The sequence below is a fragment of the Anser cygnoides genome, chromosome 1 (genome assembly GCF_040182565.1).
Source record: "Anser cygnoides isolate HZ-2024a breed goose chromosome 1, Taihu_goose_T2T_genome, whole genome shotgun sequence".
NCBI classification, from domain to species: Eukaryota; Metazoa; Chordata; class Aves; order Anseriformes; family Anatidae; genus Anser; species Anser cygnoides.
Genome location: NC_089873.1, coordinates 101857078 through 101884745, shown reverse-complemented (window position 1 = coordinate 101884745; position 27668 = coordinate 101857078). Strand labels below are relative to the sequence as shown.

The 27668-nt window shown below is 40.6% G+C and overlaps 3 protein-coding genes across 3 annotated transcripts; 2 read left to right on the top strand and 1 right to left on the bottom strand.

Annotated features, from left to right (window-relative positions):
- Positions 1-110: 110 nt before the first annotated feature.
- FAM162A (family with sequence similarity 162 member A) lies at positions 111-8691 on the bottom strand. Its single transcript, XM_048055161.2, has 5 exons — positions 8564-8691; positions 7476-7601; positions 5156-5264; positions 2023-2131; positions 111-352 (listed from the first exon to the last, which is right to left on the bottom strand). The coding sequence occupies exons 1-5, from the start codon at positions 8577-8579 to the stop codon at positions 257-259; spliced, it is 456 nt and encodes a 151-aa protein (XP_047911118.1). The 5' UTR covers positions 8580-8691; the 3' UTR covers positions 111-256.
- On the top strand, positions 8663-15710 carry MIX23 (mitochondrial matrix import factor 23). Its single transcript, XM_048055159.2, has 5 exons — positions 8663-8795; positions 9101-9226; positions 9744-9890; positions 12921-12980; positions 15418-15710. Exons 1-5 carry the CDS (start codon positions 8745-8747, stop codon positions 15466-15468), a joined length of 435 nt encoding a protein of 144 aa, XP_047911116.2. The 5' UTR covers positions 8663-8744; the 3' UTR covers positions 15469-15710.
- LOC106049291 (mitochondrial matrix import factor 23) lies at positions 9838-27668 on the top strand. The gene is made up of 5 exons (XM_048055162.2): positions 9838-9890; positions 12921-12980; positions 21760-21860; positions 25681-25782; positions 27444-27668. Exons 3-5 carry the CDS (start codon positions 21780-21782, stop codon positions 27570-27572), a joined length of 312 nt encoding a protein of 103 aa, XP_047911119.2. The 5' UTR covers positions 9838-9890; positions 12921-12980; positions 21760-21779; the 3' UTR covers positions 27573-27668.

The window sequence follows — 27668 nt, the reverse complement described above, 5'->3', positions numbered from 1 at the left end:
AGAGATAGCGGATGACTGGAGTTATGACTTTAAGTTAATGAAGGAAATAAAATTACATGGCTTGAAGAAGAGAGTTAGGGGGAAAGGGGAAGGTACCAGGAAGAAAAACAGATGTTTCTGTTTTTAATGATCATAAGTATTCATTCTTGAACACAAGTACAGAACATACAAGAAAGATGTGACTATATCCTCCTCCCAGTGCTGAGGAGGACTTCAGGCTTTTCTTCCCCCATCCTTGGTTTCTTCATTTCTTCCTCTATGGTTTAGCAGATGTACTCTGAGTAGCTTCTTCTTTCCATTGAGCTTTCTTCTCCAAGTTTATGCTTGTAAGCGTTTCATGCCTTTTTATAGCCTACAACATATGACAAAGAGCAGAAGGGGTCACCAAAAGTACCACAGAGATGAAATTTGAATCAATTGTTTTCAAAGTATCTGGCCTGTCACAGAGAACTACCGAGGCCTACTAAGGCACAGTTCTGTCAGCTTTAGTGACAGGAAGAGAGAAGGTTAAAATACAGCATCTAGAGATTAGTTTAAATTTATCATTTCTCTGGGAATAAATTAGGCCCTTCTGTTAATGGCACTAGCAGATGTATTCTGGGCTTCTAGTCAGTATTTAATATTAATCTCTGGTCATCAGAAGTCAAGAGACACTGGAAAAAAAATCAGAAGTTAAATAGATTCCAGCTGCTGTGAAAACAAGGGTCCCAAAGCAGCTCTCCTCTTCCGGTGTTTGCATTCATATTATATAAACCTAAGAGGAAAATGTTCTGGGAATTATCAGTCATTGATTTCTTCTGCTAAGGCAAAAAAGAAACCTTTCCACTGATTTCAGAGTGATGCATCCTTTTCATTTTGACAGGCAAATGCTGACAAGTAGAAATGCTACTTGACACTTAAATAATTTGCAGTGTTTTATTAACTAAGACTCAGTTAATAAAGTTTCGCTAGTAACTTAGTTGTCAATAAAAAGAAGATGGGAACATGGTAATCAGAAGAATGGCTGCAGAGAAAGGCAGCATACAGTAAGGTTCTGCCGGTATAGATGCTTTAAGAAGCTCAGGGTTTTCAGCTTCTAGTCATTCTTAAAAGAACGTAGTGGACTGTGTTTCTGTTAGTCCTGTGCTTTTTTCCCCCCAGAGCAACATGACAATAAGCTGCACAGACTATATTCAAGTTCCTTGACTTTGAGACTAATGATGCTGAGACTTGACTTCAGTGTGCAAAAAATTTGTTTATAAAAATAACAGGAAGTTAATAGTTTACCAATCATGTTTAAAAAAGTACAAAATTAAAGCATGACTAACCCATCCTTCACTCGGAAGCTTAAACTTTACACTTCTTCACCTCAAATTATGCAAATTAAATCACAGACCTAGTTCTGCCACAGGCTGAACTTCTTAGATATCATGACAAATATATAAGCGAAGGACGCTCAGCAGCTACAGGACGGGGGAACTTTTCTATAATATGAACTGTTTTTTTTTTTAAAATTAGTTCCATCCACAATAGAGACTTTTCTACTACAATTAAAGGGCACAGAATTACTGCTGACCACCTCCCCACTGTTTAAAAAAGATTTTGAGATTTCTCAGTCTGTGTGTGAAGAAATACACCCATCTGCTGTTTCCATTACATTGATTTTTTTTAAGCATTGCAGTGTGTAGAGAGGTGTTTGTAATAGATCCACACAATGAACTGTGTATGGATCCTATAGGCCCAAGGAGCATTTACCTGCCTACCAGACTGACAGAAGGGAAGATGCTCTTTCCTTTCAAGTTCTTGCAGCCTGTCAGCAAAACTGAGGAATTAAACCAGTACAAGATAAGATTAAGTATTGCACTGAGGGGCGGGGGGGGAAGACTGTTTTTGCTTATACGGTCTTAACAGTGACATCACCCTTTTCTGACTTGGGAATTAATTAGTGAGGGTTAGGGAATGAGAAGGACAAACAGTACAAACAATCCAAATGAGTTTATATCAAGATCCATTTGCGCTTACCAGCCAAAAATCTGTGCTTACCTGCTTCCCTCTAATCACCATCGCTATGCATCCCAGTATAGTCAAGGCAATCATTACATAGCTGACCTTCACACGCAGTGTGGTCTGTGCTGCTCTGATTGCTTCAATCCTCAGGAAATAATAATAAAAGAACAGACTCATTACTGGAGACCCAAATAAACCATTGGCTAGTTGTTTGATTTCTCCTGGCATTCTATCTGTATAATCTAGGTATGCTCTCTGTGTATAATGCTAACAGTACTTGGCTCTTTCCACAAAAAAAAGAAAAATAAATTTAAAAAGGTTTTACAAGAATGGGAACATCTGATTCCTAGCTACTTTGGGATATACAAAATCATGGTAACATAGGACTTTCTCAAAGCTGGGAACAAACCCAACATTTTAAAATATTAAATCATTAGAGAATGCAAGGGAAAGAAGGCTGCAGTATTTATGTATGTTCCCTACAGGGAGGACAGGAAAAAGAGAGGGATGCTTTTACTAATACTAGTTTACTAATACTACCACTTTCTAAAGTCTGTGGAGACAGCAAGTACGCATATCCATACTAGAACTTCAGTGTATTTTAACACTGTAAAATATGCATGTTCCCTCAATAGCAGAAGCATGGTAAAAAACATTTGTCAGAAGGAATAAAATACGTTATTTAACAGTTTGAGCTTCTTGGACAGAGGGAAATATCATCACAACTTAGCAGTTCTTTTTGCCTGAGGTTCAAAATGCTTTCATTTATGGTACCATCTACTTTCCAAAGAAAGCTTCCTCTACTACAGCATTTGATAATGCTATTTTTAGACTTCACACTGGCTGCTAAACACAATACTCCTAGAAATTCTGGATAGGACTTGGTAGAAGACCAGTGGTTACGAGTTCCCTTCTGCTAGGTGAAACAGACTTAAAGTAATCCGTTTTCCTAGGAAACTGTGGAGGCATAGAGGACTGTAAGCTTTCCAACGTTGATTTTGGACAGGTAACTCCTTTAAATCTTCTCTGTATTTCAGCACGCTTATCCATATGTACCAGTAGCTGTATCGCTCCTTTAGGAAACCTGTTGCCTTGTCTATGGTTATCTTTTAGAACACAGAAGTCCTCCACAAGAAAAATATCAGTTATTAAAGTCTTTCAACTGTACTGAAGATCATTCTACCAAACTGCATCTCAAATACTGCAAATATGTAAGGAGATTTCTGCTCCTTGCAGAATTTAGAGCAGTTTACTCTTCTTGTTGAGGAAGTCTAACATTCTCATTGTTTAAATTTGGTATATTATAAAATTACAGGAGACTGGAAAAGCATCAACATAATGGCACAAAAATGCATCACATGAGGTAATTACATGCCAAGCCTAACATGGATAATAAATTTCACAGAACTGGGAGACCAATATTGTACACAAACACCAGTAAATATGTAATCATATCACATTTTGACCGTTATACTTGGAGGAAAAAGACACCAAGGGATTCACGATGGTTCAGCATGGTATATCACATAGGACCTGAGAACTAAAAACATTCTGTTTTTTTGAAGAGGAATGTGACAGTCATGGATCACCATTTCATAGTACTGATCTGAGAAAATTTCTAATCATAGAGAACATGTCAATCTAACATCAAGCTAATAATTTAGCTTCCAGGTTATTTGTTTTTGCAAATAATTTGTGATGAACAACTTTGGTTCTTGGCTGCACTTAAGCTGAAATGCACAGATTTAAAAACTATTAGTTTTTATTTTTGAGTTACCTTGTGTGTGCTAGACTATACAAGAGGAAAAAGTAGTTATCTGAATGCAATTTTCACTTAAAAATTAATTCAGTGGCTAAGATTAGCATTTATTTTGTTTAATAAATTATTTACTTTTGATGAGCATAACTTGCAAGAGATGGTTGTATCACATGCCCTTGCAACCCAAACTTACGCGGTTTAGAGAAACAAAACAAGCTTTTGTGTTTTTATAGTTCTTAATCGTCTCTTCAACTTTGGCTGAACTATTTCCCTAAACAAAACCACTAATTCAACCTATGCACTTGCAAAAATGATCAGCTTTTATCAGAAGTTGGTTTGTCCATTCAATAAAGCATGATTTTAGATGCACAGTCAATGCCTTCACTCAGTCTGATAACTGTTTTCTTAAAAACACTCATAACAAGTATTTTGTATGCAAAAATATAGGAACTGACATAATTTAATGTTTTAATAATTTAAGACTATGTATTTCAAATTTAATTTCAAGAAAAATGATCCAAACCAAAATTGAATAATTAATTTTCAACAATTTTATCTATTGTGATACACTTAGAAAAAGCTTAGATACATGGGTGGATTTCCAATTCCTACACCATGCATCCAAACAATATCTTTAGACAGGAGCTACATAATTTGCTCACCTAAGTAATACAAGATTGACCGAATCTTTTGAATAAATATATATATAAACATTAGAAGCGTATTCTAAGAGATAACTATACTAACACCAGAAATGTTTTTTTAAACTAATAATTGCATTTTATTTTATTTTTTAAACTTTGATCTTCAGTTTAGGTAGGCAAAATAGAACATCCAATTTTATTTTCTACATCTCACACAGGACAAAGCATTCACATTCAGATTTCACCAGCAATGGGGAAATTTTGACTATTTTATTTTCGTTAGGGAACCTTTCCACTATTTGTTAGTTTAAACTCCAAGAGTAAAGAAAGTTGGCCTCTGCCCCCCAGATATTCATTAACAAATATTTTAAATGCGTTTCAATTATTTTATGGCTATATCATGAAAATTTCATGTATTAGGCTTTGACATATTAAGAAAAACACTATGGAAAGCTCACACCAGTATTTGCAAAAAGCTTTTTTGATTGGAAGAATAAAAATTAATTGAAATGTGTTGTTTTTCTAATGAAACAACTGATAGGTGCTGGCCATCCCTTCAGAAAAATCCAAATGCATGTATATCAAAATAGAGAGTTCCCCAGGTCATATAATCTTATCTACAAGGTGATACAACAGTCACAGCAGCATAAGAATTTTCAGCTGTGGAAACCTATTCCTGTTAAGAAAAGGTATTTACGAATTGCATTCAAGTAACGTATTCCTGTGAAAATGCTGCTTCTCTAACAGCTTCAAAACTGGCACTTACGAGACGGTCTCTGGTATATCCTCTGGTTTTTTGAAATGGCCTGCCCACAACAAACATTTTTTCTCCCAGTCTGTAGGCTTGTGTCCAGGTACCCTTAAAGCAGACCGACCTAAAATAAAATAAGGTAAACAAACAAAAAAATCCACAAAAAATAGAAAGTCAGAAAAGTTGAATTGCCGCAGCTGTAATAAACCAGTTAGGTTGAGCAATGAAGTACAATTACTAGAGTAGGTTACAGAACAAAAATTTATCACAGTCAGATTAATGAACTTCTAAATATGGATTAAACTTAGGCCATGTTAGGAAAGCCAAATCTTGCCCAAGGCAAGCTCTGAATATTTACAACTCTAAATTTATGGAACCTGCTCCATCATCTATGCTTCCTAAGCTGCTGTGATATAGTTTTCTACTACATTTAAATTAGTTTAAAGAAATGAAATGAAACTGCTACAGAAAAGCCAATATGCTGCACCATAGCATAAGAGTATTATACGTTTTCCATAGACTGTAGGATTTTATCTTATTTGGAGATATTAACAACCAAATGACCATAAGCAAAGATCAGATCCTTAATTTTCAGTTCAGTCTTTCAACCTCCAAATACAAAATATTTAGAATAAAACAGGAAAGTTTTTCTACACATAACATTAAAATCTAGCATACAAAGTGCAAAAATAAGCATTAAAACAACAACAATGGGATGTGTTCTTCATGGATGTATGTTGCTTAGTGGATTCATAAATGATCTAGGAAGTAGTGTGGATACATAGTTTACTGACAACACTGTTATTAAGAAGATGGCTAGGGGTGAAGATCTGCAGGACTTCAGAATCCCAACTCAGTGAAATCCAGTGAAAATCCCTCCCATTTATGTAAGTAAGAAGCAGTTCCAGTTCACATACAAAGGACAAACTCTAACCTAACCATTATTGCTGCAAAGTAAGTCCTTGGGGTTTCTCGGAGGTTTCGGAAAAAGTTCAGTAACAGAAAGGCAAAAGGCATTATTAGCAATGACTAGGAAATGAACACAGACCAACACGAAAGCTTTATTATGCCACTGTATAAAAAACGTGACTCCAGCATTTTGAAAAGCTTGCAAAATGCTGATCCCTCATCCCAAAAACAGTCCAACTAGAATGGGCACAGAGAAAATTCGCAAGTGTGGTCACAGCTATGGAATGGCCACCACATAAGAAACACTGTAATAGACTGAGACCCTGCAGCCTGGAAAAGCACTAACTGAAGGCCCTTTCATCACAACAGAGGGCGCCAGAATCGCCAGATTGCAGTGACCGTCGAGGAAAACAGCGCATACCACGCTCAAAAACAAATACAAGCCTGTACTTATTTTCTCAAAGCACAGTTCAGCCGAGGAACTCCTTCGCAGAGGCTGTGGATGCCAAAAATAGATAGAGCTTCAAGATACTGGGAAAATTTACAAAAGTAAAATCCAACAAGGACCATTAAACAAAGACTCCAGCTCTGGGACAGCAGTCTAGGGAAGAAACACTATGTTTGCCCTGTTTCTATATTCCTTCTTAGAGCCTTGCTATTAATCACCGTTCCTGTTAGTCCTCACAAAAATGTAAGGGCCCTCCTTCACTGGCTGCTACTGGAGAGTGACATTGTTAAACAGACCTTTGGTCTTACCTAGTACGGCTGAGTTACTGATTTTATTTTTTTAACAAAGATGTATGCAAAATGCTTCACATCTGTATGCTGCTTTTATCTAGCATCAACAGGCCAAGTAGGGAAACAGTTACAGAGGAGTCTGATTAGAGTACCAAAACTGTGCTCTAATCAGTTACAAAATGTCTCAACACCCGAGCTTTACCTGACCAATCTCACCTTTAAATAGGAACTAAGCCAATGATCAAGACTGACTCTCTCCTGCAGGGCATGTTCAAGTTTGTGAACAGCTGGAGCTGGTTCTACTATGGAAAACTGCAAAAGTATTTTAGCTAGTATAATATTCCTAAACACCGACAGTTTATATTGGGGCTGAACAGTCTGTTACTAGAGCACAGATAAGAGCCTCAGAGTGCAGGGCTGTACATCAAACACAATACTAATGACCTGCTACAAAGCAAAAGCTGTGTTACTGTCACAAGACAAAATATTGTCCCCTGGCTTTGTTAAAAAACAAGATCTCATTGCTAATTTTGACGTTCAGTTTTTCAGTCTAAAGATTAGAATTCCCTCTCACAAAATCAGGGATATTGGTATACATGTCTGCAAAATGCCTGTTCAGATGACTGCAGCCTGAGTACCTAAATATTTCAAAGCATGAAATGTGGCATGATCTTTATCAGAAACTTACTTCTTGGCTGAGGTGGGCTTTCCTTGAGGGGTTTGCTGCAAAGCCTTCTGTTTATCTTCAGATCTACTCCTCTAGTCAACCTCAGAATTGAGGGAATGTTTCTTTCCAGCAGTTTAACAGCCCTGTCTGGAAGAGAAAGCAGAAGAAGCAAAGGGGTTAAATCTAACTCTGAATATTAGAGAGTGAGAACACTGGAAGATAAGTAGGAGGCTGTTTCTCCTCCCCACCTCCAGGAGAAAATAAGAAATAAAAACAGTGGGTACAAACCTAACACTGTGCAAGAAACTGCAGGTTTAGGCTGCAGCAGAATCTAGGAAAGAAATTAAAGACAACTCCATAAACCATCGCTGGAGCTTACCGGTTAAGCGCATGTAGAAAAACCGGACTGACAGATAATAGCCTACGAGCAATTTCTAAGACGTGCTACTAACGTATCACCACTTCAAGGCACTTATCTATTCCTGCACATCAGGTATACTTCGGGCAGTGCTTTTTCAAGGACCATACACCAGGATTTTGACAGCCTTGTCACATCCTAGAAGTCACATCCTTGTCTCATCCTAGAATGGTCTTTTGATAGAGGGTTACCAAGACATAAGCCAGACCTCGCAGTGCTGAGATACTGCCTGGTGGTGCGTCAGGAGACGAGGAACCTTATATATGTAAACATGCTATTTTAATTGAAAGACCTTTCAATTTATCATTTGATGAAAAATTTCTGAGGAAAAAATGAATTTTTGGAAGATAAAAGGGTAGTAAAAAATTTATATATATATATATTTAATATTCTTTATGCTTTAAAACTTCTCAACTACAGAAAAAAAAAAAAAGACACCCTCAAAACCAAACCATTCCCAAGGTTTTCAGAGGAGAAAATTAAAAATAAAAAGTCACGAACCTCCCCCCCCTTCCCCCCCCTTTTACTTTTTAAGCCAGCTCGGAGGCCCTCGGGCTTCAAGCTTCAGCGCGCACCGTGCGCGTCACGGCACCCACCGCGGCCGCCCGGCCCCGCTGCGCTCCCTCCCGGCCCCGCAGACCCCCCCGGACCCCATCCCGGCTCCGGGGCCCGGCCGGGGCCGGGCACTCACCGGCGCGGCCCCACATGGCGCTGCAGCCCGCGGCGCGGGGCCCCTCAATGTCACCCCCCCGCTCCCCGTCCCCGTCCCCGCCGTGGTGCTGCCGCCCGGTGCCGCCCCTGCCCCCGCTCCGCCCGCCTCGTCCCGCCCTCGCCGCCCGGTTGGCTGCCGCCGCGCCCTCGGCCTTTCCAATATGGCGGCGCCCAGCAGAGCGGCGAACTGTGAGGACTTCGCCGAGTTCCAGGTAGCGAGAGCGGGGCGGGGAACGGGGACGGGGGCCTCCTCTCCCCGCCGGGGGCCGTCGCGATGTGTGGCTGCTGCCTGAGGCGGGAGGCCCCGGGCTGCCCCTCGGCTTCCCGGCCCTCGCTCGGGTCGCCCGGCGGCAGCCCCCGGCCGTGCCAGCAGGCAGGGGGCGCAGCAGGCCGCTGGGCCGCCCTGAGGGGCGCCCGCCTGCCCTTCGCTCCCCGGACCGCAGAGGCTGCGGCTTCCCTGTGTGTTTTTGTTTTTCTCTGAGAGATAAACATTTATTTTTTTATTTATTTGATGCAGGAGTTGCTCAGAGTGATGAGGACGATTGATGACAGAATTGTCCACGAGTTAAATACTACAATTCCGACAGCTTCCTTCGTAGGGAAAATCGATGCCAGCCAGACATGTAAAGAGCTCTACCAGTCTGTAAGTGTCTATTTCTTTAACTTCAACTCATTTTCTGAAGTTATACTCAGTGCGGTGGCAGCTAAAGCAGCGCATCTCAATTTCTAAGGAAAAGACTCTTGATATATCATGCTTTATGTATTCATAATGGCACACCTGACTTCTCTATATAGCTAAACCACGCGCATGCGAAAGCTACTTCACTTTTAAGCCGTGTTGTGGACTTGCTTGTCCTGCAATACCGATCCTTTGAGGTGTACTGCAGACAGCCCACTTTCTTTTAAAAATGGGTGCTGGAGCACTTTTGTGGTACTCAAAGACTTATCTTGTATCTTTGACTTTTACCATCAGTTCACGTCGGTAATTACTGCTCAAAGCAATATTGCTTCCATGTAGATTATAGAGTCAAAGGGAATTCTGCAGGCATAGCAATGCCTTAACTTCAGAAAGTCTCTTAAATTTGTAACTCAGAGCTTTTTTTTTTTTTTTTCTTGGGTAGTTGACCTAGTTGTTGTGACTTTGTCTCATCCCCACTTAGCTGATGGAAGCTCACACCAGCAGAGAGAAAATCATCAAAAACTGCATCGCTCAGACTTCCAGTGTAGTGAAAACTCTCAGAGAAGAGAGGGAAAAGGCACAAGATGACGTAGCATTATTAAAGCAACTCAGGAAAGAGCAGACAAAGGTGAGTGGTGGAGATTTTTTGAGGTCACTTAGAAGTCAGAGGGTGTCTTTCCCAAATGGAAAGATCTCCATGATGGAGAGAACCTGAAGGGGGTCCTGACTTAAGTGGTGTTGTCCTGGGTTCTTGTCAGCTGGGTTTGTGAGTGGTGTTTTCCCTGGCACTCAGAACAGAACTGCTTTTATCCTGTAAATTGAACATTTTTGGAGATTCTATTACACAAATGCATAGTAAAACATGCATGCTTTTCCAGAGTGGACTCTTAACTTTCACTGACTAGCGCCACTTAGTGTACAACTTAATAGGGGCTTGTTTATTCTCTTCAAAATGTCTGGAGGTTCCTTTTGCCTTTTTTGAGATTTTGTGAAAAGTAGTCTGTCTGCAAATGGTGGATGTGTGCCAAGATGCAAACACTAGAAGATAATGAAGTGTCTTTCATGTTTGTCTCTTGCACCACACAGTTACACAGACTTAAAGCTGTCCCTATTCAACATCACCCTGAGAAGCATTATTCTTACTCAGTGTATTAATTGGAGTTCCTGTCCCCTGTGAGGAGCTGCCAGACAACCTTGAATTCCACTTAAGCATTTTTTTGTTGTTGTTTAGTGTTTAGCTTTTATGGTGTAAGAGTGACTTCTGGGTTTGCATAAGGAGTTTTAATGTGCAAACCTTCTCAACCTTATGGCCTCTGGATGGAAAGTGTAACTCACCAGAGGTGAATTAGATGGACTATCAGAAGTGGAAAGAAGTGGTCTTTTGCAGAGTAGTTGAATGCTGATGCAGTTGTAAGTGCAGAGCTTCCTGGGGAGATGACTTGAGTTCAGGGGTTCACAAACCAGCATTTGATTTTCCCAGACACTGAGTGAACTGTTTGACTTGCTCTCAGAGAAGTGCTCTGTTGTGAGCTCAGATTTAAAGAACCAAATGGCAGGCAAGTGGTTTTGTCCTTCAAGCCTAACTTACAGAACTTCTAATAAGCATCCATATTAGTTTTGGAAAAATGGAATGATAGCTTAATATTTTGTGTAAGGTTCTTTCAGAGTCAATTCTTTAAATCACTTAGTTAGTGAGCCCAGAACCTACCACTGAAACCAATAGGAGAATCTCAATGATAATGTTTAATAATTGGATGTGATTTCAAATGTTAAAAGCAATCTGTCATTTCGAAACATCCCAGAAATCCTTTGATCAGATGACCTCAAATTTGCACTTGATTTTGAGAGTGGTTTCTTCCCGATTTCCACCTTTTTCTTTTCCTTCTCCATGAGTGTTTTTTTTTTTTTTTTTCCTGGAACAACTCAAATAAGCTCTCTTGACAGAACGCATCCTACATTTAAGATTATTCATTTTGAATGTGTATTTGTTTGAAATACAGATCTGTTCTTTTTTCTTTATACTTTTCTCATACTGTTAATAGTACAAATTGGAGGACTTTATACAAAATTACTGCTTCTGGGTCACTGCTTAAAAAAAACCTTGGAGTTGTGTGGCTCTAGCAGTCAATTCTTTCAGACCACTTACATAAAAGTATCAGTTGATTATTGTATTAATTTGGTATCATCTTAGTTCTCTTGTATGAAGTGTCATAAAATAGCCAACCAAATTAATTCTGGAAGTTCAAAACATACAGCTTAACAAGTATTAGCTTTAGGAAGTGAATTAGTGGGGCCTGCTAAAAAATACTGGAGTATGTTTTTAGGAGGAGAGAGAAAAACACAAACTTAACAAACAAATGCACCTGTATAGCCTTGTTGATTAACTGATTGCAATGCTGATTGCATTGCTTTTTGGGTCTGCAATCCTAAGCAACAGGCTGAAATAGTAGTTTTGCTGAGGCTTAGTGTCAAAGATGAGTTACGTGACAATGCTGACAGTTGTAAACCTATTCACGTATTCCAGCAGGAAAAACCCTTCTTTGAAATGCTAAAGATCTTCTGAGCAGTTATGTTATAAAGACTAATGCTGGTCATCTAGTGACCCTGTTAATGCTGGGTTATTATTTCAAACAGTTTGGAGTCCTGTTGAGTAGGTAAAAGCTCATCCAACACCAGTATAAGCTGTGTGTGTCTGGACATCCTACTTGAGTTTTTTTTAAAATGTAATTGCTCTCTTGGTTTGTATCTGTTCACTAACTCTCTAATTGGAGACACATATTTAAAACTTATTCACTCTAGAGTCTAAAACTCCAACAAAAATAAATCCTAATCATAGGCATAAACAGTAGTTGGGCTTTAAGTCCTCTACTGTTGCTTCTGGAACTTGTGGCAGGGTCAAATTCCCACAGGTCATCTGAACTCAGCTGTCACATGTGCCCCTTGGAGTTACTAACAGAGGTGAAAAAAAATTTCTCATGGATTGAGTGAGTGCTCAAGATCTGCTTATTGTGGCATTTCTTGCCAGAGGTCTTGCATCTGTGTAAATCTGATTTGTCCTGCTGTGATCACGTACCATAGTAAATGGTTCAGAGAACATGAACATATATGATCTGTTCTTGTAGACCCTTTTCTTGGTCAGTGCACAGAATAGATGTCTTCGTGATCTTAACCCTAAATCAAGAATTTGATTTCTGTCATGGTTTTGCTGCCAGCTGTCCTATGACTCTAATAATGCATGTGTGGAGGAATGAGAACTCAAGGCTGCAAAGCTAACCCTAGCACTACCATTTCCTGTGCTGAGTGCTTGAATTTGGCATAGTTATTTTTGTTGGTGAAGCCATGAAGGTTAATCAGCTAATTGCTGGCAAATCTTGATGGGCGATATTTGAGAATGAAGAACTAGTAACCAGTAGTTACTTCTGCAAGGCTTGCATTGCAGGTCTGCCTTCACAATACCTCTTATGGACAACTCTAGAGTACCCAAAGCATTGGCTGAATGGAGGGACCAGACTTCCAGGATAACTACCTTCAGTTCGTACCATTGGAGGGGATGCACACCTGGTACTGGGATTTTGTCAAGGAAGTTGCAAGGGTAGTGAATACTGAAGGCTGCAGGGAGCCATTTTGACAAAAACCTGTTTCTTTGTCTATTCTGCAGTTGAAATTGATGCAGTCGGAGCTGAACGTTGAAGAAGTGGTAAACGACAGAAGTTGGAAGGTACTCAGTCATTTACCAAAGCGTTGTGGTTCTGTGCTGAGGGTTTGAACTGTCCTGCACTGCAGGTGTGGGACTGATGCCTTAGTAGGCACGTTAACTAGAAATAGGTGAGGGCAGTGCAGGGGAAAGTAGGGAAAGTGCTCAGTCATTTTCCTATTTCTAGGTGCAGAGACCAAAACTTCCCAGATGCACTATGAAGGAAAGAAATGTGGCTGGTTTAGTGGGGAGGAGGGACTGTGGAGTACTCCCTATGTATTCTCTTGCTGCAGCATTTCACTTCAAATTAAGTGTTTAAAGGGTTTCCCAGTTAGTACTGACTGGGAAAAGCTAATCATGCCCTTAATTATTCTCTTTTTTAATGAATTTAGAGCCAACTTGGATAAAACTCAGAAATGCCATATCTGTAACAACATGTTACAGGCCACCAATGGCAAACATTTCATGGCAACACTACTGTCAGTTTTATTTTAAAAGGGCATGGGGTGAATTGGCTTCTAAAATAAGACATTTGCATTAGTCTCTGTATATCACTTTTACAAGGGAGCTTATCAGCAGAGTGTTTTGTATTAATACATAAAAGACAGCAAAATCAAACTCTTACATAGCAGCATGAATTTTAAGGTATCTTGGACAGTGTTTTTTCTCTGTCTGAAAAAAAGATAGTACTTCAGGTAGACTATAGGAGTTAATTGGACTGAGTAACACACTGAGATCTGTGGGTAGATGATACTAAAAGTAGGAGATGGTGTTAGTAAGTTCACAATATTGATCTTCCATGGGCTTCAGAGGCACTGACAATGATGCTTTCAAAGTTTGCATGATAGCAAGCTGGAAACTGAGTTTTTTTTTGGTTTTTTTGGTATGTTGTTCGATGTGAGAGAGCCAGCCTTACAGTGGTTTAGAGTGTATTTGCAGTACCCTTTCAGACATATGCATATTAAATGACTTGGATAACGTGGAACAATCTTCCTAGTATTAAAATGCTTCTGAATAGGAAATTTTTGTGACTGCTGATTTCTACTGTTTCCTTCTATCATTTACTTGATTTTGGATCTTTTCACACTCTTTAACTCTTCCAGAGCTGTCCATTGCATGTGGTAATGTAATGGGACAGGTTGTGTGTGCATGTGAAAGAAATTATATCACAACTTCCATGTTTTCTGTAAGGCGAATTGGTTTGTAATATGTGTCTTTCTTAAAGTAAACCAAATTTGGTGGTAAGTCAAAGATTACTTAAAAATTGTTAGGAATAAATGCATAATTAAGGCATGCTGCATACCTCACTTTTGTTGAAGTTGCCATTGGTGCTGAACAAGGAGATCAGTTGCAAAAGTAGACAGTTCTAGGAAGATAAAATTTAAAGTAACATTTTACATAAAGTGATACATAAGTTCCCCCAGATGACAAGACCAGTCACTTTGCATGTGAAGCCTAAGGGAGACTTCACAAAACTTGACATCCCGAACATCAAAGGCATTTGGATCTGAAAAGTACCTGGATACCCCGGCAAAATATACTGTTGTGGGAATCCTGCTGGTGGACCTAATAACCGCCAGTGCCTCAGCTTGGTGCTAGGTGGAGCTCGTGTTACACTTCAGGACGTGCGCTGGGCAAAGCTTGGCGCCAAAACTTTAAATAACTAAATCCCCTGAAAACAGCCCCAGTAACTTTGGTGTGAGCCTGTGTGTGTTGTGCTTTTGATTCAAGCTGCCATACGTTAATTACTGGCCCATGTCAGGTTAAGCAAGCTGTTTGATGAGGTCTGCAAGTTTGAGCTAAATTAAAACGATCTCAGGTTCTAGTTCTGTGTGCTAAATTTTACCCAGAGAAGGTGCCTAAGGTGAACGCGGCGAGAGCAGCCTGCCCTTTCTGAGGGAATGCTGGCAACATCAGCGCCCCCAGTCAAATAACTAAAAGCAGGACCATTGCTTCCAAGAACACATCCTTGCACCTCTTTTTAGCTGTTGCAACAATGTAAAGTGTGTTTGCTCAGGAAAGGGAAGAATGTGATGTCCCAGTTTTAATGCCACAGTGAACTTAACACAGCTGGTCAGGATCCTTCCACTGGTCTTTTCCCTCCCTCTTTAAAACAGCAACAACAAAACCTCCCACCAACCAACCAATCAACCAAAAACTTCAGCATCTTTGGTAGTGACAGACCACCAGGATTATAAGACTGCCCTATCTGAGGGAGAATACTGTTAGTGCTGTGCAGTCAGTCCCTCAGCACCAGGCTGCAAGCTTTGGATTCAGTAAAGCCAGGAGAGAAAGTGAATGGAGACAGATGCCTTGGTAAGTACCATTTATTGGTACAGCAGGGCTGGCACCTCAATGTGGGTGCTACAGGAGGAGGCAGTTGCCTGAACTAGCTCTGAAGATCAGATCATCCCATAGACATGGACTTACTCACTTTTGCTTTTCTGTTTTGGTGTCTCAGGTATTTAATGAACGTTGCCGAATTCATTACAAGCCTCCAAAGAGTCAATGATGTTAAGTACTTCCCATCAAGGTGGTCCATAACCATGAGAGCCAAACTGGAAAGAGACCTTGGGCGAGCTGAATTGGGACCCTCCAGAGCCAGGAGAACCCAGTCCTGTTTTGTTTTGGACCTACTCTAGCTGGAATCTCAGTTTAAATAATTCTCCTCTAATTAAGAGAAAACAACTCATCTTTTGTACAAAATATGTGAACAAATGAGTTTTATAGTATTAAAATAATTTTCAAATGGAATGTGAAAGTGGTATCTTTCTTAAACTTTTCAAGCTTCAGGAGCCCAAGAGGGGAAGAAAGTGTTGGGATTTGTTTGTTTTTAAAAAAAAAAAAAAAAAGGCAGCTCTGAGCAGTGTGGACAGGGTTTTCCCAGAACTGATGCTTGGTAAACAATCATTGAACATGGTGCGAAAATTCAAAAGGAAATAAACATTGCAGAACGATAAGCAACCGTAGGTTCAGCACCCATCAAAGTAAGAAGCTGCCAGCATTGTTTTGAAATACTCAACACTAGCAACACTCATTCAAACCCTGCCTGTGGATACAACTTTCCCATGGTTTCCCCAGTGCTGACAGGCAGCATCTGTTGCAGCTGCTGTTTCACCTTTGTTACCATGCTCTGGATTTTTCTTTAAATCTGGAATGTGATGTTGATTAAAACTACTTTGTGTTGGAAATGAGAATATGTATTTGAACAGCATTTAGGAAGCAGACAGTTAACTCTGTTGTCCCTGTTCCACCCCTTTTTCTGAAAATTTAATTCTGTAGGTGAATTATATCTAGAGAAAATAGCTGTGCGTACCTCATACAGCTGAATCTGCTTTTTGTATTGTATTTAGAAAGCTTTAAATATAACACCCCTGCAGTAATACAAAAAAGAAAGCATCATTTAAAACTGGAAAAATATGACTAAAGTGAAATTGCTGTAATCATATCTTTAGTTTTTTTTTTTTTTTTTTTTTTTTTACTAACTCTGACTGACAAGTCAAATGGTCTGCTCGGTTACCAGCTGTTTCTGTTAGAGTAATAATACTTCAAAAAAACATTGATCAGAGCCTTAAAAATACAGGCACCATCTTGCAAACACTTTGGAATTCAGTTACACCACTGAAATGACTGCGTACTCTCATGTCCTTAAGAGCTTTGCACATATGGCGAGTAGGAAGTAGCTGGAGGAATGTCCTTGTGTCACTGAAAACTGCAAAGATCTTTGCAGTGTCTTCTCCATAGTCATTTGTCCAGTAGAGCAGTAGAGATCCTTAGACTATATGGTGACCTATGACTTTTAGGTGGTGTCATTTAGTCACACTTTTCTTTGAGAACAAGGTAGAAATCTATCTTAATTCTTTAAGGATGTAAATCCTAATTTTGAAAAACTTTCTTTTCCCCCCACCCCCCACCCACCCCCGGTACTGCAACTGCACTAAGCAGAACTTTACTCTGACTGAAGGTCTCATTTTCCTCTTGAAGTATTCATTGTTTTTCTGCAAGTCTGAAAGCAGGGGAAAAAAAGTTTGTCATTACACTGATAAATTCTTATTTGTTTATTCTTTAATATTAAGTGTTTAGAATAAGTGTTTATTCTTTAATATTAAAACAAAGTGGAAGTCAAGTACTTCTCAGAACAGTGGGCTGAGTTGCCAGTAACCTAATTTCCATAGGAGATGGTCTGTTAATCAAATACTGAGAGTAGTTAGTTTTAATGTCAAAGTTGCTGCTCTAAAGCTGGTGTCTAATGTAAGTGCCTAAAATATTTGTTCTCTCCAGGGTCTGGGTCTACAACTGCAGTCCTTTTAAGCCAGTTTTATGATACAAATTTCTGCCAGTGTGTATAAGGTAGCATCAATATCTCTGAAATAATTAAGCTTATGTTGTATTTCAGTAGAAACTTGAGATTGTAACGGGAATTAGTCAGTGTCTTCCTTTATTCATCCAGATGTCTGCTCAACTGTTGTGTGAGAACTTCTTCAGCTAAGCAGATGCTGTGAAAAGTGACCTGTATGGATGTTATACATCTGCAGGTCTTTTTTTTGAGGGGGATGGGGTGGGGGTGTTGTTTGTTTGTTTGTTTTTGTGGTAGTGCAGCTTAGCATTAATTGGGAGAGATCTATGGGAAAAAAAAACACTAATGCATTTTTTTCATTAGAATATAAAGCTAAGCAAGTAGATCTATATAAGCCTGTATATGGAAAAAGTTCTGAACCCTAAGAAGATTTCTAAGTCCCTGTTTGGCACTCTTCAGTTATTTACAGCTTGTTACATACAAAGGGTTGTACTAAAAAGTTGAATTACTCTATTTGGTCTGCTCTGAGTGCAGAGGGCTATCTCTTACAGCGTATGGCAAATGACGTGGATCAGGAGCTGTTTGAATCTTGCTCTTGAGCTTAGTGGAACACGAAGGTGAGTAACTGGAATTGCATGTCATGCTTTGGGGCATGGGAAAGGAGAAAAAAGCTTTACTATCTTTTGATATTTAAGATCTGTCATAGAATCATAGAATGGTTTGAGTTGGAAGGCACCTTAAAGATCATCTAATTTGAACCCCCCTGCCATGGGCAGGGACACCTCCCACGAGACCAGGTTGCCCAAAGCCCCATCCAGCCTGGCCTTGAACACCTCCAGGGATGAGGCATCCACAGATTCTCTGGGCATCCTGTTCCAGTGCCTCATCACCCTTGTAATAAATAATTTTCCCCTTATATCTAATCTAAATCTACCCTCTTTTTGTTTAAAGCCATTACTCCTTGTCCCATTACTACACTCCCTGACGAAAAGTCCCTCCCCAGCTTTCCTGTAGGCCCCCTTTAGGTACTGGAAAGTTGCTATGAGTTCTCCCCAGAGCCTTTTCTCCAGGCCAAACAACCCCAACTCCCTCAGCCTGTTTTCGTAGGAGAGGTGCTCCAGCCCCTTAATCATCCTTGTGGTCCTCCCCTGGACATGTTCTAACAGGTCCTTGTCTTCTTGTGCTGGAGGCCCCAGAGCTGAATGCAGCACTCCAGGTGGGGTCTCATGAGAGCAGAGTAGAGGGGGAGAATCACCTCCCTCAACTTGCTGGCCACACTTCTTTTGATGCAGCCCAGGATACGGTTGGCTTTCTGGGCTGCAAGTGCACACTTGCTGTCTGTGAGGTGGGATGGTTTGTGGTGGAATAGAAGCGGTACTGGTGTGAGCTGTGGGCCGTGCTAAACAAGTGCAGATAAAATGTGCCTCTGTGTCTAGTGACCCCTTTTCATGGGATCATGCTTAGTCTGTGATTGAATCCTCTTTCAACTTTGCCATTAACATAGTCACAAAATTACTGGGCCTCTTGATCAAATACTGGACCCAACAAATACCTGGATTTCATCCCGTTCCTGGTTCAAACTTGGTTTCTGCAAGTAAAATCACTTTAATGAGAAGCTCAGCTGGTATCCCTGCCGAATCTAGATCTCGTGCAGGTAGCTTGCCCCTCTACTGAGGCTTCTCCATTGTTTGAAAATGGTGAATGTAGATGTGCAGATCCAGGTTGCTTAGAAAGCCCTCTCAAGCACTTACTTCTTATCTCCTTTTGTGAAATAAAGAGAAGCATATGTTCCAGCATTCAGTGCTGCCATCTTCTCTAGTCTTTAAGAACTCAAGACTGGTGAAATAGCTAATCTCTACAGAAAATTTCTAAGGATAGAACTTGGTTATTTTGAAGGAGCTTGAGAAGACGCTCCTATCTTGTACCATAGGCTCACCACAGGCTGGGTTGATTTTAACAATTAGTGATAAATAACTTTCTGCTGCTGAAGCTGAAGTTTCTGTTCATCTTTCAAGTTGATGTATGGTGTCAGACATCTTTTGAATTCAGGATTGGTGTCAGGAGGGGAAACCCTTTTCTGGCAGAGTAGTATGTTAAATGTTGAGGCTAGTGTTCCTGTGATGATACCAACTAGATCCTCAGTCAGCAGATGGAGGAGCTTCCTTTCACAGCTGTTGAAATTTGGTGCAGACCATGTGTCATTTCATCCAGTCAAGATTAGTCATGTCATATCACTGCAACCACAAGACTGACCTACTCCCGTAGATGTCCCAATCATTTCTATGGAGATGGCTCCATTTCTTTTTTAAAATAACTGCTAAATACCTAATCCTAGGGTTTGGATTCTTTTTTTGTTGTCGTTGTTACTGTACTGATACTTTTATTGACTACAACTTCTGTTTACTACTTGAAATTGCTTACACAGAACCAGAGAGTAGTGGTGTACAAGCTGCAAAGGTTTTTTCCGCTAGCTGAATAAGTAGAAGACGCTACTCAGCTTTAAAGCTATATAGAACAGTAGTGCTGTTCTTCCAGCACAGATTCTCAAAGCTTACAGCAGAACATTTACCTGAAGAAAAACTGCAGTCTGTGCAAATGCTGAGCATAGGCTGGAATGGTATGTAACATCAAACGTGTCCCACATGCTAAAGTGGAGACGCGGTCAAGGTTGTCAATGTTCTGCAAGAGATGTAATGAGGATGGCTGTTTTTTTCAAGGCAGCGTTCCAAATATTGTTTCATTACATCCAAAGCTTAATGGAGAGAGGTTTAGATTGCCTTGGATAGCCTGTTGCTGCTGATTAACAAGTTTCTGAGATGTCAGCATTTCAAAATGACTTCATGAGCTACGTGTGCAAGAGAGCTCTGCATTCCAATGTTAAATGTATCACTGCATTTTGAGACAACATTTTTGAAGTCAAAAACCAACAAACACAGAAATGTGGAGTCCAATGAATGACTTCCACACAACAATAATGTCTTTAGTTTCACTCCTACGGTCGTCCTGAGGTTATAACGTAACTCTTCTTGTCTTTCTACTTGGTGCATTTCTTACTAATCAGAAGCAAGAGTTCTCCAGAGGGGTTGTGTTGCTTTGGGAACCGTATCAAAATACCTTTGAGGGGCATTAGTGAGATCTGCATCGTGGTGAGTGGATAAATTTATAAAATGGCTTTGTTTAGCCCTGGTGCTGTGCTGTTATTGGATGTACTCTGTGACTTGTGGCCTCAGTATGGTGAGCTGGCTCTCCCAGTTAGTTAGCTCATCTGTCTTGCTGTGTGAATCAGACACGTGGTAGGAATGTGGTGGAAGACAATCAGTGTTTGCGTGAATCAGCAATGTCTTGTAGAGATGAAAGAGGTTGAACTCATTGGCTTGAATTGTCATTCCCTCCATGAACGGGGCTGTGAGGATCTCCTCATCTGGTGTGATGAATTGAGAGAAAATGGAAAGCTTCCATTTTTAAAACCTGCCACTCCCTTTATTCCCAAGAACTGCAAGCAATTTTCACTTTGTTCAGGAAGATGCAGCAGGACAGCTGTTTTTCCTCATATGGCTTTCATCCACTCACATAACAGTTTTGGGGAATTCTGCAACATCCTTATCTGTAACATGCTCCTATCTTGATCTGTATACCGTTGAATTTAGTCCTGTCAGCCCTAGTTTCTCAATCTCAAGCTCTTTGTACCAAGGACAGGTCTTGAAGTTAGATATGAAGTACATGTTTGCAGTCTGTTGCATCACTTGTTATCTGTGAGGAGGTCAATAAGCAGGAAATTGGCACTGGAGTTTCGAGAAAAGCATAAATGGTACTACATATTGAGTCTTTATCTTGATTGTCTGAATGCAACTAACTACAGGATTGATAGGAAAGGAACAGAGTTAACTAACTTGTAGTACTTACCTGAGCCTAGGACTAAATTTTTTCCGCTTCTGAATTTTGCCTCTGCACCTTTCTGGTCAGGCAGAAGTAAGTAAAGTCACTGCATGTAAAACAAAATCTGTTCCTCTTTCCCACCTGGAAGGATATTGAGACAATACAATTTCAAGTAGATCGGGACCTGCACTAAGGAAATTACTGAACGCTTTCTTCTGATATTAAATGTGTTGGGAAATGATGGGTGTGGCTTTGATGCATTTCCTGAGTGTACGGACTAGTCACCTGCATGTGGGTGGGGAGACAAGAGGTTTTGGTTTCAGCCCTAACCAACTGTCTTAAGGTATGGATGGCTGGAGAATGTAGTTTACTTTTCTTACTGACATGGAGCCTTTATACATGTGCTCTTTACATGTGCTCTTTATACATGTGCTCTTTACATTTGCTATTAATATCATTAGTGCTTTACATGGCTTTTTGCCCCTGCTCTCAGCATTTCTCTCCTCCTCCAGTTCGGTAGTGGTAGGTTCCATATGTTAAAAGTCATATGATTCCATGACACATGTGTATGTGTATATATACGAGGTGCCTGGTGACTCTTCTCAGACTACTCTGGACTTCCCTCCTCAGAACCACCCATCATTTCGGAGATGTTACCTACCCCTATGATGCCTGGGGGCTTATCTGAAACTAAGCCTGCTACTCCAGAAATCCAGCATATTGTTGACCAGGTGAGTTGCAACCTATCTGAAGATAAAGTCTGCGTGAAGGGTGAATCTTTTGCCAAGGCTGGGAGACCAGGTGGTGATACTGAGTGTTTAAACTGAAGAAGCTGAAAATGCCTTTGTCAGTAAGTATTTTTCTCAGTGTTCTGTGTAGGCACGGTGCAAGTAAGATAAAAACAAATCACTTTTCTGTTTCATCCTTGTCCATAGGCAGGCATAGTACTGGCTACCTTCACTTAATCTTTGCATATAGTTAAAAGACCAACTCTATTGTGCCAGCACTGAGGTCGATATATTTGAAGGGAGAAGATTGTACCTGAAAAAATTAATTCCTCACTGAAGTATGTGGATAGGACAAACCATGTGCAGTGTATGCACGAAAAAAATTATACGCAGGACACGGCATAGTAAATAGTATGTTCTCTCCTGGCATCTAGTGCTTTCTAGAGTTAACAGCTGTGAAGCAGGGACTGTTGGTGAGCCAGCAGGGCAAGGTGAGCTTGGCACAAGCCAAACAGGGTGAGACCAGTTGCCAAACCTCTTCTAAGTTGCCAAAGTAGTTAGTTACAGGCAGTGAGTGGTGCCTTCCTGGAAGCACAAGTGTTGACAACACCTCTGGAGATGCTCTAATCCTTTGTGGTGCAGCAATTCAAAAAGATACAGAGCACATCTTGAGGAGCAGGAGAGGGACAATGTGGCATGGGAAAGCTCCTTTCATACCTCCCATCTGGTGTTCCAAGCCATCCTAGCACTCCCCTTCACCCTCGCAACTCTGAAGGGATGAGCTCTTCCTTCTTTTGCACCTGTACAAAGTATAATTTATGCCCTACTTGAGGAAACAGATAGAAGAAGTAGTGGGGCTGAAGATGTTGTCTGATACTGCTGCACACTCCTGTGTGCGCAGGACTCCAAGCTCTCCTTTGCTGTGCCATGGTGGACACCATTTCCACCAGCACTGTTTCGTGTTTCCTGTGAGCTTGTAGGCTAACAGCAGGCAATGATGGAGCCAGACTAAGGTGAGCTAGGTTGTTTATGTGGAGAGGCATTGCAACCAGGAGATCCTTGTAAAACAGGCAGACTGAGGCTGTCAGTTGTACATATACATGGGGGAGACTTGGTGTATGTGCTGGTGGATGGTGCTAACAGGCTAGTCAGGAGATAGTTTGCAGAACAGGAAGGGAAAGGGTTATCTAAATTTGTCTGTGGGACATGGATTTAATTGCTCAGGAGCAGTATTACTGTTCCTCCTATGCTGACAGATGTGGTTTAACAAGCAGCACTTGCATAGATCACAAACTCCTTTTTACCCACAGAGAGACCACAGACTGCTGAAGACCATAGAATGATGCCAGGGTTTGTGGTACGTTTGTGTATTTGCAACTGTGGTTTCTTCAAGTGTAAGACAGGGAGGGCAATGTCTCCAGCCAGCTGAAGGCTGTGAGGTTTGACCAACGAGTGTGTTAAATGTGTAAAGGCCTTCTTCGAATGGTGCTAAAACACAATAGCATACCAGATACCGAGCTGTGTTTTTAATGCTGGGCTGTGGTATGGGTGGTCAAAATCCTACCCTATTGCAGTGCACAGCAAGTATGAAACCTTGGTACCTGGTGGTCAGTGGGCAACAAATGCACCTTAAAATGTAAAAGTCCATTTCAATCTGTGCTAATGTTCACAAAGTCCTGAACAAATACGGAATCTGAAATGTGAACGTAGTGATATTCGGTTTGATTCCAGAAGAGGACTGATCTAATTTTTGGTGCTCTTCTATTCTCAGTAACTTCAGGAAAATGAAAGCAAATTATTCTTTGCTCTTAATTTTCTGCAAGGTGAAATTTCTGCCTTCTGTTGAGCGTGAGAGAGGGATGTCCCTGGTGCTCCTCTCAGCCCTCCCCTTTGCTGGCCATTTGTCTTCGAAAAAGCTCATGCCCCACTGCAGAGCCTTTGATATAGTTCTGTAAGGAAAATATTCTTGTGAAGGCAAACCTTATGGTGGGGCAGCCCTCCTGTGCTTCTAGCCAGATAAGCGTCACCCTTTAATGATGCAATTCTATACAATTTTATGATCTGCAAAGAGGAGGAGCAATTAATATGATTTGAGTGAAGTTATGCATCTGCATAACTCGGTATCTTATATACCATATATATAAATATATTTGTTCAAGGTCTGTCAGCTCTTGAGATTACATAATTATTTACTTACACCTTTTGCCTCGTTTGTACTCTAAACCTTAGTGAGTTGGGGAATGCTCTTTATCCAGTCTCCTTATTTTATAGCTATTGCCTAAAGCTGAGGAATGTTTGGGGTTTAAGGAGCTGTTAAATAAGGGCTTAGAAATGTTGTATTTTTCCATTTGAGGGTTAAGAAGCTGTCTGCTTGCCCACCTGAATTTACTGAAGGCTCTGTCCATAAATGACAAGTGTGGAAATAGTGGTCAGAGGCCAGGCGAGATCATAAACCTGGGGAGGGGAAGAGCTGACTTTCTTTTGTCTTGAGAGAGGAATTAAGTGTACCTAAAGATGCCACAGTTAATTTTTGCACCTTAGAAGCCCCCAGACTCAGCCAGCTGGAAGAGCGTTGGAAATTGAAGCCATATGCAACCTGCCTCGTTTGTCTGGATGAACGTCAAAAGGCCGTTAGCAGTTACTTCAGTAAATGATAACAGTGAGAGAGTATAAGAAGCCTCAATATGATGAATTGAAGGTATTGGATAATTTCTGACTGATAACAGTTGATCTGGATGTTACCAGGGCACTCTTTGGGACCTGCTTGGTAGGAAGGAATGGGAGTGGCAGAGAGTTGTAGGTGGGTGTGCTGGGAAGGGCAATTTGTTCTGTGAATGTATGTGAAACAGCTTTGTGGTGAGAAGTGCTGAGCTCCTCCCAGGGACTGCCTGAGCAGGCTGCTGAGTGATTATGCACTGGTCTGCCCGACTTCTGGAATGCATCTTCCGTGCGTCAAGCCATTAACGTGTGTCATGTGCTGAGGAGAGGCTGTTACCCAGCCTGAAAAAGATAGCTTATGCTTTCTAGATGACAGAAATAAGTTTTCTGGTTACTTTTGCAGTGTCTGCCTTTCTGTTGGGAATTTGTGTCATCGGATGCAAATGAACAGTAAATAGTAAAACAATCACTGGTACATAAATTGTGATGCCTTAGACACCTGGACAGACTTCCACTACTGCTCACAGCTGTCCCCCTGCAACTTCCCTGCCCCTTCAGCCTTATAATTGTCAGAATATTTTGCCTCAGAGGGCTGTATCAATGTGATGGGTAATGAACTTAAAGCTTTCCCTACACTTTGATTCAGGACAAACAGTTACGTCCTGTCTTTCATTCTTTCTTTCGTTCTTTGAATATGTATATGAGAAGTCTGTAAATGTTTTAACTGTGCATATTTTAAGATCCACAGGGCTTAACCTGGATACTGCGCATAAATGCATCTACCTGAACTGAGAGGGTAAATGCTTTCAGCACACAGTATTTTTTCTTTTGAAACTACACTGTCTGCAACTGCTATGTAGTGAAGAACTGATGATGTTTATGCAGTTCTGTTTTTGGTTTTTGGCAGGAAACACTTTAGATGGGCAGCTTTTAGGAAAAAAAAACTATTAGGAAGCCTAATTCTAATATGATTTTAAAGAATGCTGGAGGCAACACTTCAAATAAGGAAGAAGGCTGGAGATTTAGTTGTAAATTGAATTATTTTGATGGTTCTGGGTTTATTTCATTACAGGTGTGTGTTTAGAAATCTGAAAATTGGAGTGGTAGATGGGAAGGAAAAGTCTAAATATGAATCTGCCAACCATTTTTCTTTTTCCTTTTTCAGGTAAAGCCACAATTTGAAAGCAGGGAAAACAGAACATATGGCATCTTTCGAGCCATAGTATATAAGACTCAGGTGGTTGCTGGAATAAACTACTTCATTAAGGTTTGTATGTTTTATAAGAGGGATTACTCTGTAGTCAAACAATATAGGTGACTTGCACAGTGGCTTATAGCAGGAAAGGGAAGCACATGTAGGAAACCTGATGTGGCTAACAAGAATCAACACTATCTGTAGCTGCTTATAAAATTCCTCTGTCACTACTCTAGAATAGAAGTATAAAAACTTAACATTCACTGTGCTTCTTCAGGTGTGAATGATAACTTTTGTAAGATAATCTTAGTTGAAGTCAGTGGATAGCCTTATCAGCTCAAATTATCTAAACTAGCTGTAACCGTGCTCCCCTGTTGCCTTTCAAGGCAAAGCAACAGATTTCATATTGCCTCTTGTGTCCTCCAGTAGTGTTTATTATAATTAATTTGAGGCCAGCCTGAGCATCTGTTGGAGAGTTAGTCAACTTTTTAATTTAATGCGAGCATCCCAGATTCTTCTAACTAGTTTTGCATGCAAGCACGTGTGCTGGCCCTTTTGGTTCTGTGTCATCTGCTGCAGAGGTAGAACCAGAAGTCACGCCCAGTTGCATTTCTTCCCTTAGTGCTTATTGCTGACCTAGGCAATCACATGTGTAAAGTACTTGCCTGCTGTCCATGGTAAGCCTCATGACCAAGCTACTCAGAAATTAAGACTGATATGTAATCAAACTTAAACACATTTATAGCACTGGTGACTGATGATATCTTTCCCAATTTTGCAAGTGACAGGAAACACTTCTTCAATTTAGCATTAACTGGAATGAGCTCTGTTGCAAGAGTCATTCTTTTATACTTGGGAATTTTCCACATCCCTAATATTTTACCAACAAATTTACAGCTGAGATGTAATCCAGACAAAGACAAACATGGTGCAACACTGCAGTTACCAGAACGCATGTAAAGACCTCTTAAGAGTCTAAGGCATTAAACTTTCCTTTAATATCATAGACCTCACACAATAAGAGTTGAACACCTGTTGTATTTGGCTCTGTATGTAGGAAATTCTGCGCAACTTTGTAGAAAATCTTTGTGTGGGTTTTCTGGAGGGGAAGGCAAGTTTTTCACTCATGGTCATCCCTGCAAGCATGAAGACATGTCATGTTGTCTGTCCAGGCACCAAACCAGCGTGTTTACAGTACATAAGACAAGGGATCTTGGCTTTCAAGTTGTCATTGCATCTCTGGGGTTGTTCTTAAGACCATGTGAAGGTTTTGGATAGATCCTTTTGTACCCTCTAGGAGCTGATATGGTCTGTGCATCTTGTCCCACCTCTGAGCCATTAGGACTTATTCTTGTGTCTCCTGCTCTGAATGTCCTGAGAAGTTTCAAGCTGATGGACTGGAATCTTGATGAGCTATATAAGATGCCATCAAAACCTTTCTCCTTTTGTTTCTTCTGGTGCTTCTATATCCAAGAAGTCCTGGTTTTCCATTAACATCTGTCTGATGTGTTTTTTTTTTTAAAAACTTGTTTTATTACAATCTGTGATACATGGAGACATAGAGTTCTCCGTGTAGTTTCTGCCACCAGTTACCATCCAGACTTGGGCTAAGAGTCATTGAAGTGAAGATATACCTAAACTTAAGTTTCTGAGAGAAGATGTCCTTCCAAGTATACAAGAGCACCTTTTAGTTTCACACATGATCCTCATTCTCCCACTGTTCTGATTTCTAGGTCCAAGATTCTGATACTGACTACGTCCACTTAAGGGTGTTCCAAGGCCTTCCTCATGAAAACCAAGGTCCCAGCCTTGTCAGTTTTCAAACTGGCAAAACCAGAGACGATCCTCTGACCTACTTCTGAGAGATGGTGGGGAATGTTTCTGGACTTCTGCAAGTTGCACGTGGATTCTGCCTGTGTCAGTAAATGCATGAGAATAAAATAAGTTTTGAAAGCTTT

Excerpts from the sequence above, each read along its gene's own strand:
- FAM162A (XM_048055161.2), bottom strand. Across the intron at positions 5,265-7,475 it reads AAGCCCACCTCAGCCAAGAA|GTCGGTCTGCTTTAAGGGTA; the intron begins GTAAGTTTCTGA and ends ATTTTATTTTAG. Across the intron at positions 2,132-5,155 it reads GATATACCAGAGACCGTCTC|GATTGAAGCAATCAGAGCAG; the intron begins GTAAGTGCCAGT and ends TTATTTCCTGAG.
- LOC106049291 (XM_048055162.2), top strand. The coding sequence starts at position 21,780 with ATGTTACCTACCCCTATGATGCCTGGGGGCTTATCTGAAACTAAGCCT. Across the intron at positions 21,861-25,680 it reads TCCAGCATATTGTTGACCAG|GTAAAGCCACAATTTGAAAG; the intron begins GTGAGTTGCAAC and ends TTCCTTTTTCAG. Across the intron at positions 25,783-27,443 it reads GAATAAACTACTTCATTAAG|GTCCAAGATTCTGATACTGA; the intron begins GTTTGTATGTTT and ends TCTGATTTCTAG.
- MIX23 (XM_048055159.2), top strand. The coding sequence starts at position 8,745 with ATGGCGGCGCCCAGCAGAGCGGCGAACTGTGAGGACTTCGCCGAGTTC. Across the intron at positions 8,796-9,100 it reads AGGACTTCGCCGAGTTCCAG|GAGTTGCTCAGAGTGATGAG; the intron begins GTAGCGAGAGCG and ends TATTTGATGCAG. Across the intron at positions 9,891-12,920 it reads TCAGGAAAGAGCAGACAAAG|TTGAAATTGATGCAGTCGGA; the intron begins GTGAGTGGTGGA and ends TCTATTCTGCAG.